At 43.8% G+C, this 17,456-nt stretch overlaps 1 protein-coding gene across 4 annotated transcripts in view; it reads right to left on the bottom strand.

The window, feature by feature from the left end:
- The window catches only part of NEMP1 (nuclear envelope integral membrane protein 1), a 28,668-nt gene extending 12,038 nt beyond the window's left edge, over positions 1-16,630 (bottom strand). For all 4 annotated transcript variants that reach the window (XR_004251379.2, XM_032173325.2, XM_058426617.1 and 1 more), the window contains exons 1-7: positions 16,476-16,630; positions 11,088-11,212; positions 8,974-9,193; positions 7,544-7,616; positions 2,946-3,039; positions 2,371-2,485; positions 1,422-1,647 (exon numbers count right to left, since the gene is read on the bottom strand). Coding sequence is in view for 3 of the 4 variants with exons in the window: in XM_032173325.2 (XP_032029216.1) it covers positions 1,422-1,647; positions 2,371-2,485; positions 2,946-3,039; positions 7,544-7,616; positions 8,974-9,193; positions 11,088-11,212; positions 16,476-16,602 (980 nt within the window). In the remaining variant the exon portion in view is untranslated. The remainder of the gene's footprint in view (positions 1-1,421; positions 1,648-2,370; positions 2,486-2,945; positions 3,040-7,543; positions 7,617-8,973; positions 9,194-11,087; positions 11,213-16,475) is intronic.
- Between the last annotated feature and the right edge of the window lie 826 nt (positions 16,631-17,456).

The following is a 17,456-nucleotide window of genomic DNA, read 5'->3' as shown; positions in this document are numbered from 1 at the left end:
AAAAAAAAAAAAGGCCGGGCAAGGTGGCTCACACCTGTAATCCCAGCACTTTGGGAGGCCAAGTCGGGCAGATCACAAGGTCGAGATTGAGACCATCCTGGCCAACATAGTGAAACGCCATCTGTACTACAAAAATGCAAAAATTAGCTGGGCATGGTGGCATGTGCCTGTAACCCCAGCTACTCAGGAGGCTGAGGCAGGAGAATCGCTTAAACCCGGGAGGCAGAGGTTGCAGTGAGCCGAGATCGTGCCACTGCACTCCAGCCTGGTGACAGAGGAAGACTTCATCTCAAAAAAAAAAAAAAAAAAAAAGATTGTGGTCCAATAACTTGGTTTCCCAAACTGAAAGCATCACCTTGACTATCTATTAATAGACAACTTCAGGACCTAGTAACATTCCATATTTATTATGCAAGTTGACAAAACATGCTATGAATTACATCTTAAAAGAAGACTAAGACCTCCAGAGCAATCTGAAAGCCACTGAGAAATAGTCTGAAATGGGCTGGGTGAGGTGGCTCATGCCTATAATCCTAGCACTTTGGGAGGCTGAGGTGGGCAAATCACCTGAGGTCAGGAGTTTGAGACCACCCTGGCCAACATGGTGAAACCACATCTCGATTAAAAATACAAAAATTAGCCAGGCATGGTGGCGCCCACCCGTAGTCCCAACTACTTGGGAGGCTGAGGCAGGAGAATCACTTGAACCCAGGAGTTGGAGGTTGCAGTGAGCCGAGATCACGCCATTGTGCTCCAGCCTGGGTGACAGAGCGAGACTGTCTCAAAAGAAAAAAAAAAAGACCCAGGAGACCTCAATGAGCATATGGTATAAAAGCGATACGATTTGTGGCAGGGCGCGGTGGCTCACGTCTGTAATCCCAGCACTTTGTAATCCGAGCACTCTGGGAGCTCCTCAGCACTTTAGGAACTCCTGACATTTGAGGTCAGGAGTTCAAAACCAGCCTGGTCAACATGGGGAACCCTACTAAAAATATAAAAATTAGCTGGGTGTGGTGGTGCATGCCTGTAATCCCAGCTACTCAGGAGGCTGAGGCAGGAGAATCGTTTGAACCCGGGAGGTGGAGGTTGCAGTGAGCCGAGATCACGCCACTGCACTCCAGGATGGGCGACAGAGCGAGACTCCATCTCAAAAAAAAAGTGATATAATTTGCACCACCTTGTGGTAACAGGAACACATGACATTTTACTAGACATTTTATATAAAATGACTAGAATAAAAATATAAAAATTCCTATAGAAAGTAAAAAAAAAATAGACTCGGGAAGGAACAAAAGTGGAAGTATAATACAATGACTTTTCATTAACAAAGAAGCTCCCAGGTCAACACCTCTGTATCCTCTTGCTGCAACTGCATCTCACACTGTACCTGTCAATATTAAGTTACATTGCCTTTCAGTCACCTGTAGGTGATGTACAGCCACTGAATAGGGTATTCCAGGTTCTTAGTACAAAGAGCAATGATGATAATGGCAAGGGCAATATGTGGTATCTGGATGCCAGAATACATGAAACACAGGCCCATCAGCTGCAAGGTCCAGGTCAGCAGGTTGATACTTCGTTCATTCTCCAAGGGCCCATACTTGTAACACACTGCAAAACTCATGAATCCAACTGTGAGGACATAACCTATGAGAAGAGTTATCAGAAGACATTCTTTTTCATCTATACTTGGTAAAAATAATTTGTGTGGGAAGCAGTAATTTACTATATAGCACCAATTGAACCAGGAAATCAGATTTTTACTTAATTTTTGACATTTTTTTCTTAGAATACATTTCTCTAAGTTTCTATCCTTTCTGCTGTCCCAAATTTATTTGGTTCAAACAGAACATTAAAGCTACATGTTGAACAACCGTGAAATAGACTATTTTAAAAAACCAATATATGGAAATCCAGATTAATCACCCCTCAAAGGATAAATCAAAGGTTACTATCTATATGACCAAGGATTTTTACTTTGTAAATAAAATCTACAGCACTTTCATTCAGAAATGAAGGAGAAAAAAATTAACTGCAGAGTCCTTTACTTAAGGTCCCCAAGTATATTTAAAATATGATTCCATTAATAAAGTCAACTTACAGCTTTTCAGAAAGATGTTTATTGTGTAAAGAAAGGTATATTTATAAATACCAATAAATGAACATCTTCTCCCTAACAGCACCATTCTAATTTAAGAGAAGGTGATAATTGTAGAGGGGTTAGAAATAAGTGAAAAACTATGATTTTTAAAAGTTTAAAAAAATGACATGAACTATTAAATCCCATAAACAGGCAAAATCTTTTCATGATCAAATTAACTGAAACAGCCTATAAACGTACAAAAGGAAAGCAAAACCGACAACACTTACTTAAAAGATACTGCCAGTAACACCTCCAGATCTCTTGTAAATTTTTAAAAACTAGTTGAATGAGGTACAGAGAAAAAGACCAGCCTCCCACCAGGATGACGTAAATGGGACTTTTCTAAGACAGAGAGTAGAAGTGAAAGCAAAAAGTTACAACAGGCTTTCCATACATAAAAGAAGCAAAATGGAACTATGATTTAAAAAAAAAAAAATTCAACCTACTCAAAATGCACAAAAAACACTTCTCTTAAAAAGATGTCCTTTATACTTAAAATGGTACAGTCTGCAACGAACACTGGGAAGATGAGATGCTAAATAACTTAAAAGCCTGGCTATATAATTAAAAAACAGGAAGCAGACTTTAATCCCCCTCTGAGCACAGGATTTTATATAAAAAGAAAGAATTTGTAATCAGGCTCCAAGTTTCATCGTGGAAAGTACCTTTCTGAATCAAGGAGAGTAGGATATTGACTCATCAGCCATCAATACACATTTTCAGTTTTCTAAGATTACCCAGGAAAACAGTCCTTCAGCTATCCAAATTCATTCTAGCTGCACATGAAGATTCTGATACTTACCTTAGGCATAAACTTAGATAGTATAAAAATGATGATTAGTAGAGAGGCCACAATTCCCACACTCATCCCAGTAGAGTAGTAGAAAATTTGACTTCTGCAGAAAAAAAATGTATTTCATGACCATATGTATATATTTCATACATAGCACTGTTGAAACTAGGGCAACTAACCCAGCCGAAAGATTTCAAAAGGTACAAGATTAGAGCAGTACAAGCATACATCAGAGACATTTCAAATTTGGTTCCAGACCACTGCAATAAACCAAATATTGCAATAAGTAAGTCACACAAATCTTTTGGTTTCCCACTGCATACAAAAATTGTTTACACTATATTATAGTGTATTAAGTGTACAACAGCATCATGTCTTAAAAATATATATTCCTTAATTTAAAATACTTTGCTAACAGCTGCTAAAGATCATCTACGCCTTCAGTGAGTCATCATTTTTTTTGCTGGTGAAGGGTCTCACTTCCATGTTGATGGCTGTTGACTGATGAAGGCGGTGGTTTCTGAAGGCTGGAGTGGCTGTGGCAATTTCTTAAAATACAATGAAGTTTGCTGCATTGACTCATCCTTTCAATGAAGATTTCTCTAAAGCATGCAATACTGTCTGATAGCATTTTACCACAACTTCTTTCAAAATTGGAGTCAATCCTCCAACAGCATTAACGATTAACAAGAGGATCACCCCTCCTTTGAAGCTAGGCACTGACTTCTCTCTCACTATCAAAGTCCTCAATGGCATCTTCTTCCAGTATAAGGTATTTTGTCTACATTGAGGAGCTCTTTAATTGTAGCCACTTTTAACAATGATGTTAGCTAGATCTTCTGAATAACTTGCTACAGCTTCTATACCAGTGCTTGGTTCATCTTTTTTTTTTTTTTTTTGAGACAAGGTTTCACTCTGTTGCCCAAGCTGGGGTGCGATGGCGTGATCATGGTTCACTGCAGCCTTGATCTACTGGGCCCAGGTGATTCTCCCACCTCAGCCTCCCGAGTAGCTGGTACCATGACTGGCTTTTTTGTATTTTTTGTAAAGGCAGGGTTTCACCATGTTGCTCAGGCTGGTCTCGATCTCGCTGGGCTCAAGTGATCTGCCCGCCTCGGCCTCCCAAAGTGCTGGGACTACAGGCCTGAGCCACCACGCCCAGACTACCTTGCACTTTTATGTAATAAGACAGCTTCTTTCCTTAAATCTCATGAACCAAGAACCTTCACTAGCTGTAAACTTTTCTTCTGAGGCTTCCTCACCTCTCACCCTTCACAAAATTGAAGACAGTTAGGGTCTTGCTCTGGATCAGGCTTTAGCTTTAAAAAACTTGTATCTGGCTGGGCGCGGTGGCTCAAGCCTGTAATCCCAGCACTTTGGGAGGCCGAGACGGGCGGATCACGAAGTCTGGAAATCGAGACCATCCTGGTTAACACAGTGAAACCCTGTCTCTACTAAAAATACAAAAAAATTAGCCGGGTGTGGTGGCGGGCGCCTGTAGTCCCAGCTACTGGGGAGGCTGAGGCAGGAGAATGGCGTGAACCCAGGGGGCGGAGCTTGCAGTGAGCCGAGATCGCGCCACTGCACTCCAGCCTGGGCGACAGAGCAAGACTCCGTTTCAAAAAAAATAAAAAAAAAAGTTGTATCTGGTTTAATCTTCTCAACAGCCAACTAAAACTCTCTCCATATCAGCAATAAGGCTGTTTCACTTTCTTATCACTTGTGTGTTCCCTGGAGTAGCACTTTTAATTTCCTTCAAGAACTTTCCCTTTGCATTCACAACTTGGCTAACTGCTCAGGACAAGAGGTCTAGCTTTCGGTCTATCTTGGCTTTTGCTGTTCTCACTAAGCATAATCAGACAGATGTATGACCCTTCCTTTCACTTGAAGACTTACAATCTACTCTAGGGTTATTAATTGGCCTAGTTTCAATATTGCTGTTTCTCAGGGAATAGGGAGGGCCAAGAAGGGAGACGGGAATAACCAATTGGTTGAGTTGTTAGAACACCCATGACATTTACCGATGAAGTTCACTATCTAATATGGTTTGGCTGTGTCCCCACCCAAATCTCATCTTGAATTGTAGCTCCCATCATTCCCACGTGTTGTAGGAGGCAACTGGTGGGAGATAATTGAATCATGGGGGCAGTTTCCCTCATACTGTTCTCATGGTAGTGAATAAGTCTCATGAGATCTGATGGTTTTATAAGGGGTTTCCACTTTCACTTGGCTCTCATTCTGTCTTGCCTGCCGCCATGTAAGATGTGCCTTTTGCATTCTGCCATGATTGTGAGGCCTCCCTAGCCATCAGGAACTGTGAGTCTATTAAACTTCTTTTTCTTTATAAATTACCCAGTCTTGGGTATCTTTATCAACAGTATGAAAATGAACTAATGGGCTGGGCGCAGTGGCTCACGCCTGTAATCCCAGCACTTTGGGAGGCTGAGGCGGGCGGATCATGAGGTCAGGAGATCGAGACCATCCTGGCTAACACGGTGAAACCCGTCTCTACTAAAAATACAAAAAATTAGCTGTGCGTGGTGGCAGGTGCCTGTAGTCCCAGCTACTCGGGAGGCTGAGGCAGGAAAATGGCATGAACACAGAAGGTGGAGCTTGCAGTGAGCCGAGATTGTGCCATTACACTCCAGCCTGGGCGACAGAGTGAGACTCTGTCTCAAAAAAAAAAAAAAGAAAATGAATATACTGTCTTACATGGACATGTGGTGACACAAAATAATTGCAACGCAGCATCAAAGATCACTGATCATGGATCACCATAACAGTTATAATCACAAGAAAAAGTTTGAAATATTATGAGAATTACTAAAATGTGACACGGAGACCCCAAGTGAGCACATGCTATTGGGAAAATGGTGTGACAGACTTGCTTGACCCAGGGTTGCCACGAACCTTCAATTTGGAAAGAAATGCACTATCTGTGAACCACAAAAAAGTGAAGTACAATAAAGTGATGTGTGCCTATATTTGCCCAAAACTTGAGGTCAGAGAACTGTAGAGACTGATGCTATGTAGTTACTGCCAGATTATAAAGGTTAGGATTAAATGGCTTCCCTCATATATTTCCCAATAATCAGCCTTTACATAATGTCCTATTCACATCCCCCATCATCTCTCCCAACCTGAGTATTATTATTTTTGAGACAGGGTCTCACTCTGTCACCCAGGATGGAGTGCAGTGGTGCAATCACGGATCACTGCAGCCTCAACCTCCTGGGCTCAAGTGATCCTCCTACCTCAGACTCCCAAGTAGCTGGGACTACTGGCACGCACAACCATGCCTGGCTAATTTTTGTATTTTTTTGTAGAGGCAGGGTCTCACTATGTTGCCTAGGCTGGTCTCAAACTCTTGGGCTCAAGTCATCCTCCCCCTTCAGCCTCCCAAAGTGCTAGGATTACAGGTGTGAGCCACCACAACCAGCCCCCCATTCCAGATTTTTTCTACCAGTTATTCCTCCCTCACTGTTTCTCTCAGCATCCCCAAAATAAGGAACAACTTCCAGCAACCCCCCTCCAGCCCAACTTCAAACTCCAATTGTTAATCTTTCATTCACTACTCCACAAATACTTTTTACTTGTATACAAACTTAATGTTGATTTTACCTTCATTCAATGTTTATTTAGTTACCTATATATTTTCTTCATATTTGTACATGTCAGTCTCACCTGTCTTAACTAGTAGGTTCCTAAAGGAAGAAATGAATAAACACTTGATTTTTTTTTTTTTTTAAAAAACAGGGTCTCCCTCTGTGGCCCAGGTTGGAGTGCAGTGGTGTGATCTTGGCTCACTGCAACCTCCACCTCTAGGCTCAAGCGATTCTTGTGCCTTAGCCTCTCGAGTAACTGGGATCACAGGCACATACCACCACGCCCAGCTAATTTTTGTATAGACGAGGTTTTGCCATGTTGCCCAGGCTGAGCTGTTGATATTTGTTTCTTTTTTTTTTTGAGACGGAGTCTCGCTCTGTTGCCCAGGCTGGAGCACAGTGGCACGATCTCGGCTCACTGTAAGCTCCACCTCCTGGGTTCACGCCATTCTCCTGCCTCAGCCTCACAAGTAGCTGGGACTATAGGCGCCCGCCACCACGCCCGGCTAATTTTTTTGTATTTTCAGTAGAGATGGGGTTTCACCGTGTTAGCCAGGATGGTCTCGATCTCCTGACCTCATGATCCGCCAGCCTTGGCCTCCCAAAGTGCTGGGATTACAGGCGTGAGCCACTGCGCCCAGCCGCTATTTGTCTCTTTACGTCTGAACAAAATCATCAACCCATGGACCTGTAAAGATGACACCTTAACGCATTACTTCTAGCAATAGAAAGGGTGATGATGTTCCATTTCATTGTATTGGCTAACTCCTATCAACCTAATGATGGGCCAACCTAATGTGGGAATTTCATTATTGTCAATATTGTTCAAATAAGAAAAAACAAAAATCATAATACACATTATTTTTTTGTAAATATCCAAGTGGGCAATAGCCAAGCCATAAAGGTCCTGGAAATGGGAATGGCAGTACTTAATAGTTACTATAAAACCCAAGCAGGATAGGTATGAGCCATGTCATTCTGCACACTATCCTTGGAACCTACCTGCTCAGCAAGTCTCCACAAAAAAATAGCATAAGTCCAAGAAGGAAAACAAGAAAGAGTTTGGGATCAAATCCTGAAATAAATAAAGATTTTTGCTTAATAAGGGAACAAAACTGCTTAAGCCATTATAGAATAAAAGACAATGTTGGCACTATTGGTCAGCTACAATAAAAATAAATGCAAACAGCCCACCTAAAAAGCATTTAAATTTCATCTAAAGCCTGGGCACCCTTCCAATGTATAATTAGGTCTCTGTCTAACCTGTATTTGCCTGAAGATCTTATTTTTATTTCAGCTACCTATGCTAAGGTTAAAAGAAACTCAAGCTTCGTTTTGGACAAAGCTAGACACAGTACCATCAGCAATTCATGCAATCACCCACAAGGGGTCTCTATCACTCTGGCTTTCAAGCTGTAAGTCACTCAGTCATGGAACTCAGCAGATTTGCCCAGAACTGTGGGTCAGGGCCTTGTGTTGTTCTCTAACTGGCTGCTTTTCTTGCCCAACAATACCACCTACTTCCTTTTGCTACAGAGCACTGTGCTGGAAAAGCCTACACGCAAATACATCTCACTCAGGACCGGGGGGCCCTAGCAAAGGCCCCTTAGTGGCATACCAGATACTCCCACAGCTTTCACATTCAAGAGCTCTACAGGAGGCCCACAAACAGAACAGGAGCAGGAGGAATCAGTAATTGTAGAAGGAACGTCAAAAAACAAGCCAACCCTACATAACCAAAGAATCCTAGGACAAATGGAAGGGCACAACCTATTTCATACTAAACCGAGAAACATTTCTACTACTTACAACATCCCAGGACCCTGTGTAGTAACCAAGGGGAAACAAAGTCAGAGAGAATTCAACAGGATCCATCTCCCCTGAAACTTTCTCAGTCATCTTCAGAAAAGAGAAAACTTCTCCCAGTTCCACTGAATAAGTTTTAAACTGTGGTGGTCTTCATCTTTATTTATGGTTCCACGAATATTCTTTTTACTTGTGAATGATTTTCAATTTTACCTTTCTTCAATTTTTATTAACCATTCACGTCTTTAAATGTAGGCATGTACACATCAGACAGTTACCTTTGTTTAGAAGTGTCCAGAAGGTAGAACACATCTATCTGATTTACTCTAAGAGTATTTGGCATATATGCTCAGGGCCATTAGCAGCACATTGTAATTAGGAATAAAAGTCTTCACAGTTCCAGGTAAGGAGGTACTCAGAATTTCCTGAGGTGGAGTTTCAATTCTAGGCCTGTCTGATACAGGTGAAGTCTCCATGAACTGTTTGGAGAAGTGGTATACTCAGGGTTATAATCAGAACCCAACTGGAGCTGTCTTACGCTGACTTCTCAGTCTCACTAATTATACCCTTCAGAACTCAGTCCTTATCACTACAGAATCCATCAGAAAAACAGAGGTGAGACTTACTCCGGATCACAATGACACTGTACTTGGTGTCCTTCTCTGTAATCTCAACTTTGAGGCAGGTTTTTGTGCTGTATAGACCCACGTTAACATAGGTGTCATTCAATTTCTCTTTTAAAAAAGAGGAAAAAAAGTTCCAGATACTAAACTGCTCTAGCTCCTTCAGTTTCTGCTCATTCTCCACCTGGATGACTCGAACCAATTTGGAACTATTTACTCGGATCTGTAACACAAATAAAATCAGGATGAGAAAAAAGGAAGTAGGAATTTTAATTTTTCACAAATACAATTTTTAAAAAAACCCTCAGAGTAAACAACCAAATCAGTAATGGTGCCAGTTTTCCACAAAGCTTATCAGAAATATAGAAATACAGTGGCTAAAACATAATTGGGCAAATAACACTGCACATGTTACAGAGAGACAGCTGTTAGAATACCTTCTTGTTAACGTGATCTGAATCTACTATTAGGGCAGAACATAGAGGGAAAAAATACTTCCAAACTGAAAGAGTTATCAATACAGCTATTTATTAGAGATCACACAAAGCAAATGTCTATAATATTAAGAAAATTGCAAGGCATAAACTGCCCCAGAAAACTAAAAATGTTTTCCATAATGACAGGCTGAGTTCAATCCATTGTCACAAGCCACTGATTATGAGTAAATGTTGGTTATAATGTGCCCCAGATGGAGTATCACTTTTTTATAATTTTTTTTTTTTTTTTGAGATGGAGTCTCGCTCTGTCGCCCAGGCTGGAGTACAGTGACATGACCTCGGCTCACTGCAACCGCCACCTCCTGGGTTCAAGCGATTCTTCTGCCTCAGCCTCCTGAGTAGCTGGGACTACAGGGTTTGCGCCACCATGCCCAGCTAATTTTTGTATTTTTACTAGAGACGGGGTTTCACCATATTGGCCAGGCTGGTCTCAAACTCCTGACCTCAAGTGATTCGCCCGCCTCAGCTTCCCAAAATGCTAAGATTACAGGCATGAGCCACAGCGCCCAGCTTATCAGACATTTTTTTTAAAGAATTTTTTTTAAAAATCCACGAGTTGGCTGGGCACGGCCCACAGCTACTCAGGAGGCAGAGGTTGCAGAGAGACGAGGTCGTGTCACTGCACTCCAGCCTGCGTGACTGAGTGAGACTCCATTTCAAAAAAAAAAAAAATCCACAAGTCCACCCTTATGCTTTTGATGTGAACAACAAATGTCCTTATCAGTAACTATGCTTATAACAACTACATTTCTGAAAGGACTCATTTTGTTCAATCACTGTTACAGCCAGACATTCCTGTTTGCCAGGTGACTTAACAGTGTTACGAAATAAATGAGACCAAAGTCATTCTTCAGTTCGGGGATTTATGAAATATCTCATGTAGAATCAGAATAGGAACAGTGGAGCAAAAGAGTTTACATCCCGACAGGCACATAACAGTTTCCAGCCCAAAGAAGGCATAAGGCCTTTAAAAAGAAAGAGGGGGGCTGGGTGCGATGGCTCATGCCTATAATCCCAACACCTTGGGAGGCCGAGGTGGGCAGATCACCTGAGGGCAGGAGTTTCAGACCAGCCTGGCCAACATGATGAAACCCCATCTCTACAAAAAATACAAAAAAATTGGCCAGGTGTGGTGGCATATGCCTGTAATCCCAGCTACTTGGGAGGCTAAGGCAGGAGAATCGCTTGAACCTGGGAGGCAGAGATTGCAGTGAGCCAAGATGGTGCCACTGCACTCCAGCCTGGGCAACAGAGGGAGACTCTGCCTCAAAAAATAAAAAATAAAAATAAAAAAAGAAAGAGGGGTGTGTGGGTGTGCACACACACATACTGCAAAATGAAGGACAAGAAAACAAAGCAGTTTCTTTGGGAAAAGGAGGGAGGAGGAAAGAAGTTTACCTTAGAATACTGTAATCTACTTGAGGGAGCAGAGAGGAATACAAAGTAGGCATAAATGCTTATTGATGAAAACACAACTCAGGATAATCTCAACCCTAACAAGATTGTTAACAACATTTTTTTTAAGTATGTGAAGGGGAGGAAAGTGCCAAAATACTCACTAATCACCAACAGACAGAAATTTACAGAAGCTGCCCCTGCCAAAGGATTCCAAGTTATTACCTGTATCCGTGTCCATATATCATGCCATTTTGGGATAAGCACATTTGTATAACAGAATTGTTGGCTGGCATGCTTTTCACAAACTTGGGATTCCTGAAGCATGACCACATTTACATCAATTTCAGCTTTATGCAAAGAAAGGAAACAAGAATTAAACATAACAAGCTAATAACTGTAACTCATTTCATGAAAAAGATTAAACTAACCACTTTCCTAAACTTTGGGTTAAAACATTAGCCAGACTGAGAAATAAGAAAAAAAACTGAGAAGAAAGAAGAACTAAGGCAGAGTCTTACTTCTGTCGTTTAATTATTTAAATATTACACATTCATTCAGTCAGACAAGTAATAATAAAAACTACTATTAAGTCTCAATTAAGACAGTATGCTGCCAGGCGCAGTGGCTCATGCCTGTAATCCCAGCACTTTGGGAGGCCGAGGTGGGCGGATGACCTGAGGTCAGAAGTTTGAGACCAGCCTGACCAATATGGAGAAACTCCCCGTCTCTACTAAAATACAAAAACATTAGCCAGGCGTGGTGGCACATGCCTGTAATCCCAGCTACTCGGGAGGCTGAGGCAGGAGAATCACTTGAACTTGGGAGGCAGAGGTTGCGGTGAGCAGAGATCACGACATCGCACCCCAGCCTGGGCAAAAAGAGCAAAACTCCGTCTCAAAAAAATAAAAAATAAATAAATAAATAAAAAAGACAGTATGCTGTCTTATTTCATGCTCCCAACAATACTGAGGTAAGCACTCTCATAATCCCTTATTTTATAAATGAGGAACTGATGTTTAAGAAAGATTAAGTAATTTGCTCCAAAATCACACAAGTAGTAAATCACCTATCTGAGATTCACCCCCAGGTCTGACTATGGTCTTAAACACTAGATATACTTCCTGTCCTATAAAGAAATAAAGTAAGCTAAAATACTCCATCTGTTGATTTTCTCTATCCCTTTCCTGAGTAGAACAGAATTGGCAGGTTTTATTTTATTTTTTTATTTTTTTGAGACAGGGTCTGGCTCTGCTGCTCAGGCTGGAGTACAGTAATGTGATCATAGCTCATTGCAGCCTCAAACTCTTGGGCTCAAACAATCCTCCCACTTCAGCCTCCCAAGTAGCCAGGACTACAGGTACACACCACCAAACCCAGCTAGTTTTTTTTTTTTTTTTTTTAGAGAGACAAGGTCTTACTATGTTGCCCAGGCTGGTCTTGAACTCCTGGCCTAAAGCATCCTCCCACATTGGCCTCCCAAAGCACCCACGTTGACCTCCCAAAGCACTGGGATTACAGATCTGTCACCACACCCAGCCAGCATTTTTATTTTTTTCAGACAGGGTCTCACTCTGTCACCCAGGCTGGAATACAGTGGTGCAATCTTGGCTCATTGCAACCTCTGCCTCCCAGGTTCCAGCGATTCTCCCACCTCAGCCTCCTGAGTAGCTAGCATTACATGCATGAGCCACCTCAACTGGCTAACTTTTTTTTTTTTTTTTTTTTGTAGTAGAGATAGGGTTTCACCATGTTGGCCAGACTGATGTAGAACTCCTGGCGTTAATTGATCCACCCACCTCAGCCTCCCAAAGTGCTGGGATTACAGGCATGAGCCACCACGCCCAGCCAGCAATATTTTAAATATATAGTACTTTAGGAGGATACTAAAAGATTTCAAGGTTGTTTCCTTCCAGCTGTTTTGTGTCACTTCAAGTTTTAAGAGCAGGCAATGATTACATGCAGTCCCTCTGATTTACCAAAACAGAAGATTCTCCTCTCAATTTGTATTTAATATCAGCTAATTCAAGGTTTAAAAGTGACCACTGTCCAGCTGGGCATGGTGGCTCACACCTGAAATCCCAGCACTTGGGGAGGCCAAGGCAGACAGATCACTTAAGGTCAGGAGTTCGAAACCAGCCTGGCCAACATGGTGAAACCCCGTCTCTACTACAAATACAAAAAAATCAGCTGGGCGTGGTGGCGGGCGCCTGTAATCGCAGCTTCTAGGGAGGCTGAGGCAGGAGAATCGCTTGAACCTGGGAGGTGAGACTGCAGTGAGCCGAGATCGTGCCTCTGCACTCCAGCCTGGGTGACAGAGCAAGACTACGTCTCAAAAAAATAAATAAGGGGCTGGGCGCGGTGGCTCACACCTGTAATCCCACCACTTTGGGAGGCCGAGGCAGGTGGATCATGAGGTCAGCAGATTGAGACCATCCTGGCTAACAAGGTGAAACCCCATCTCTACTACAAGTACAAAAAAAATTAGCTGGGTGTGGTGGCGGGCGCCTGTAGTCCCAGCTACTTGGGAGGCTGATGCAGGAGAATGGCGTGAACCTGGGAAGTGGAGCTTGCAGTGAGCCAAGATCGCACCACTGCACTCCAGCCTGGGTGACAGAGCCAGACTCCGTCTCAATAAATAAATAAATATATATATATATATATATATAAATAAATAAATAGCTGGGCCCAGGCGTGGTGGCTCACGCCTGTAGTCCTAGGACTTTGGGAAGCCAAGGTGAGGGGATTGCCTGACCTCAGGAGTTTGAGACCAGCCTGGCCAACATGACGAAACCCCATCTCTACAAAAAAAAAATATGGCCAGGCACGGTGGCTCACACCTGTAATCCCAGCACTTGGGGAGGCCAAGGCAGACGGATCACTTGAGGTCAGGAGTTTGAGACCAGCCTGGCCAACATGGCGAAATCCGACTCTACTAAAAATACAAAAAAATTACCCGGGCGTGGTGGCACACACCTGTAATCCCAGTTACTCGGGAGGGTGAGGTAGGAGAATCACTTGAACCTAGGTGGCCGAGATGGCACCACTGGCACTCCAGCCTGGGCAACAGAGCAAGACTCCATCTCAAAAAATTAATAAATAAATAAATAAATAAATAAATAATTATACACAAAGATGTTCACAAACTTACAACAATGAAAAACTAGAAATACCACAAATATCCAACCAACAGTACAAACCACCAATATCCAACCAAATGTTTAATCCACAAACATTAATAATGATTTTTACCAGGCAGATGGCATGTGCCTGTAGTCCCAGCTACTTGGGGAGACCGAGGCGGGAAGTTACAGTGAGCTATGATCGTGCACTGCACTCTAGCCTGGGTGTCACAGCAAAACCACGTCACTAAAAAATAATAAATGAAGGCCACGCATGGTGGCTCATGCCTGTAATCCCAGTACTTTGGGAGGCTGAGGCAGGTGGAACACCTGTGGTCAGGAGTTCGAGACCAACCCAGCCAACATGGTGAAACCCCATCTCTACTAAAAATACAAAATTAGCTGAGTGTGGCTGGGCGTGGTGGCTCATGCCTGTAATCCCAGCACTTTGGGAGGCTGAGGCAGGCAGATCACGAGGTCAGGAGTTTGAGGCCAGCCTGGTGAAACCCCATCTGTACAAAAAATACAAAAAGTTAGCCAGGCATGGTGGCGTGCACCTACAATCCCACCTACTCGGGAGGCAGAGGGAGAAGTGCTTGAACCCTAGAGGCTGAGGTTGCAGTGAGCCTAGATAGTGCCACTGCACTCCAGCCTGGGCAACAAGGGCGAAACTCTGTCTCAAAAAAAAAAAAAAAAAAATTAGCCAAGTGTGGTGGCACACGCCTGTAGTCCCAGCTACTTGGGAGGCTGAGATGGGAGAATGGCTTGAAACGGGAACCGAGATTGCGCCACTGCACTCCAGCCTGGGCAAGACAGAGCAAGACTACATCTCGGGGAGGGAAAAAAAGAAAAAAAATTAAATGAAGATCTGCCCATACACTGGAATGTAATACAAGTAAGACAATATTTGTGAAGAACTTTAAGGCCAGGTGTGGAGGCTCATGCCTGTAATCCCAGCACTTTGGGAGGCCGAGGTGGGCGGATCACGAGGTCAGGAGATCAAGACCATCCTGGCTAACACGGTAAAACCCCATCTCTACTAAAAATACAAAAAATTAGCCGGGCGTGGTGGTGGGCGCCTGTAGTCCCAGCTACTCGGGAGGCTGAGGCAGGAGAATGGCGTGAACCCGGGAGGCAGAGCTTGCAGTGAGCCAAGATCTGGCCACTGCACTCCAGCCTGGGCAAAAGAGGGAGACTCTGTTTAAAAAAAGGAAAAAAAAATTAGCCGGGCGTGGTGGCGGGCGCCTGTAATCCCAGCTACTCAGGAGGCTGAGGCAGGAGAATCATTTAAATCCAGGAGGCGGAGGTTGCAGTGAGCTGAGATTGCACCACTGCACTCCAGCCTGGGCAACAAGAGCCAAACTCCATCTTAAAAAAACAAACAAAACAAAAAGAAATTTTTAATTACTTAGGAAAATTATTGTACTACAAAATCAAACGAGAAAACTATCTCTGGTAACGACTGGCATCCTCCAGGGAAAAGAACTAGAGTACTAACTGGATACAAATTATCAATTCACAAAAAATTAAAAATATGTGGAAAAAGATCAGAAGAAAGTGTGCCAAAATAGATTGCTTCTGAATGGATTAACAGTGTGGTTTCTGCCTACTTCTTTATACTTAATTGTACCTTGCCAAATCATCTAAAATAAACATGCATTATCTTGGCCGGTCATGGTGGCTCACGCCTGTAATCCCAGCACTTTGGGAGGCCAAGGCGGATGGATCACGAGGTCAGGAGTTCGAGACCACCCTGGCCAACATGGTGAAACCCCATTTCTACTAAAAATACAAAAATTAGCCGGGCGCGGTGGCGGGTGCCTGTAATCCCAGCTACTCAGGAGGCTGAAGCAGGAGAACTGCTTGAACCCAGGAGGCGGAGGTTTCAGTGAGCGAGATCGCACCACTGCACTCCAGCCTGGGTGACAGAGCAAGACTCCATCTCGCGGCGGGGGGGGGGGGGGGGAGTAAGGAGTCAAGGTTTTACAAGAGCAGAAGATAATAGAGATCACTGCATTTCTGTCAACTACATCTGTTCTGCCACCCGTGCCCTGCGTCCTGACAGAGCATACGCTCAGATGGTGTTTGCTGATTTGCCGAATGAACGAGATAGTCCCTTTCCCGCGGCTGCTCTGCCTGCCCAGAATGGTCCCCAGGTTTTCTCGCTTTTAACCAAGAAACTCGAGGCCTCTGCAACGAGACACAGCCCCCAGGACCGCTTCTCAACGAGTCTAGGCCTCCCTTCCTGTCTCCGCCAAAAGGCTTCAGGCTCCTCCCCACTCTGGAAGCTGCCCCAGCCCGCTCCAGGGCCCAGACTCTCAGTCCCGACGCCCACTAGCCTGCCAAGTTTCTTCCACCACACTACGCCGGCGCCCCTCGGTAGAGCCACCGCCCTTCTGCAGAGTAACGGCCCGCGCCCTCGGGACAATCCTTTTTCCAAAAATAACCCCCTCGGCACCTGCCCCCTTGGCAGCTGCTGCCCGGGCGGTACCTGTGCCGTAGACCAAGCAGCCGGAGAGGATCAAGAGTAACCGCACTGTCCCACCGCCCCCGACACCCGAGCCCCAGGGCCCGGGACCAACCGCCGGCGAGACCGCCACTTTCATTCCTCCCGCCATGGTTGCCTCAAGCCACCTCCTCCTCACGTGCCTTACCCCAGCAACTAACTCCGAACGGGCAGCGACAGCAGCCTATCCTCTACGAAACCCGCCCCTATCAACCAATGAGATGGGCAGGGCTTCGAGCACCCAGCCCTCCAAGGGCCCTACGAGTCCCGCCCCTTAGCAACTGAAGAGAGAGGGCGGGAAAAGCAGCTTTCAGCCTATTAGAAAATGGGTTCTCACCCTAGCAGCGGCGACAGGAAGATCCCACCCCGCTAACAACATGCTTCCGTCTTCAGTTTATTTACAACTGGTGTGATTGATGGTAAGCTTAACCAATAGAAAATCGGAATGGGAGAGGCCTCCTTGATCAAACTCGGTATTTCCATCGAAGCTGTCTGAAGTTCCTTTGGTTTCCTTTCGGTTTTTTATCACGACCTTTCTGTTATGAGACGCCTACAATTGAGATCGCTTTATGAGTAGGGTCCTGATAGGGCAATTTTTAAAGTCGACTGACAAAAGTGCGGTTCTCCAAAGTCCTAAAGGATTTAAAATAGAAGTCACAAAAAAGTGTGTGTTGTCAATATTTTATAAGCATAAACATTAGCTTTTAAAAATGTATTCATAGGATTTTTATTTTTGGAAGTAAAATTAATGTTAGGATTAAGAAAGATTCATTTATTCCTCTTATCATCTTGTGAGACAAATATAATTCTCTCCATTTAAGAAGCCAAAGCCAAGACAGCCACAGGAACCTGCCTAAGATTTCATAGTTCATCTGGTCTGTGATCCCAACCTAAATCCTACTGACCCCAAAGCCGGAGTTATTTATATGGATTAGCTGCTTCCCATTCAATGATTTAATACAGGGC

This window comes from Hylobates moloch, unplaced genomic scaffold, assembly GCF_009828535.3.
Source record: "Hylobates moloch isolate HMO894 unplaced genomic scaffold, HMol_V3 SCAFFOLD_13, whole genome shotgun sequence".
In the NCBI taxonomy this organism is placed as follows: domain Eukaryota; kingdom Metazoa; phylum Chordata; class Mammalia; order Primates; family Hylobatidae; genus Hylobates; species Hylobates moloch.
The sequence above is the reverse complement of the archived record's forward strand: the minus strand, read 5'-3'. Positions and strand labels throughout refer to the sequence as shown.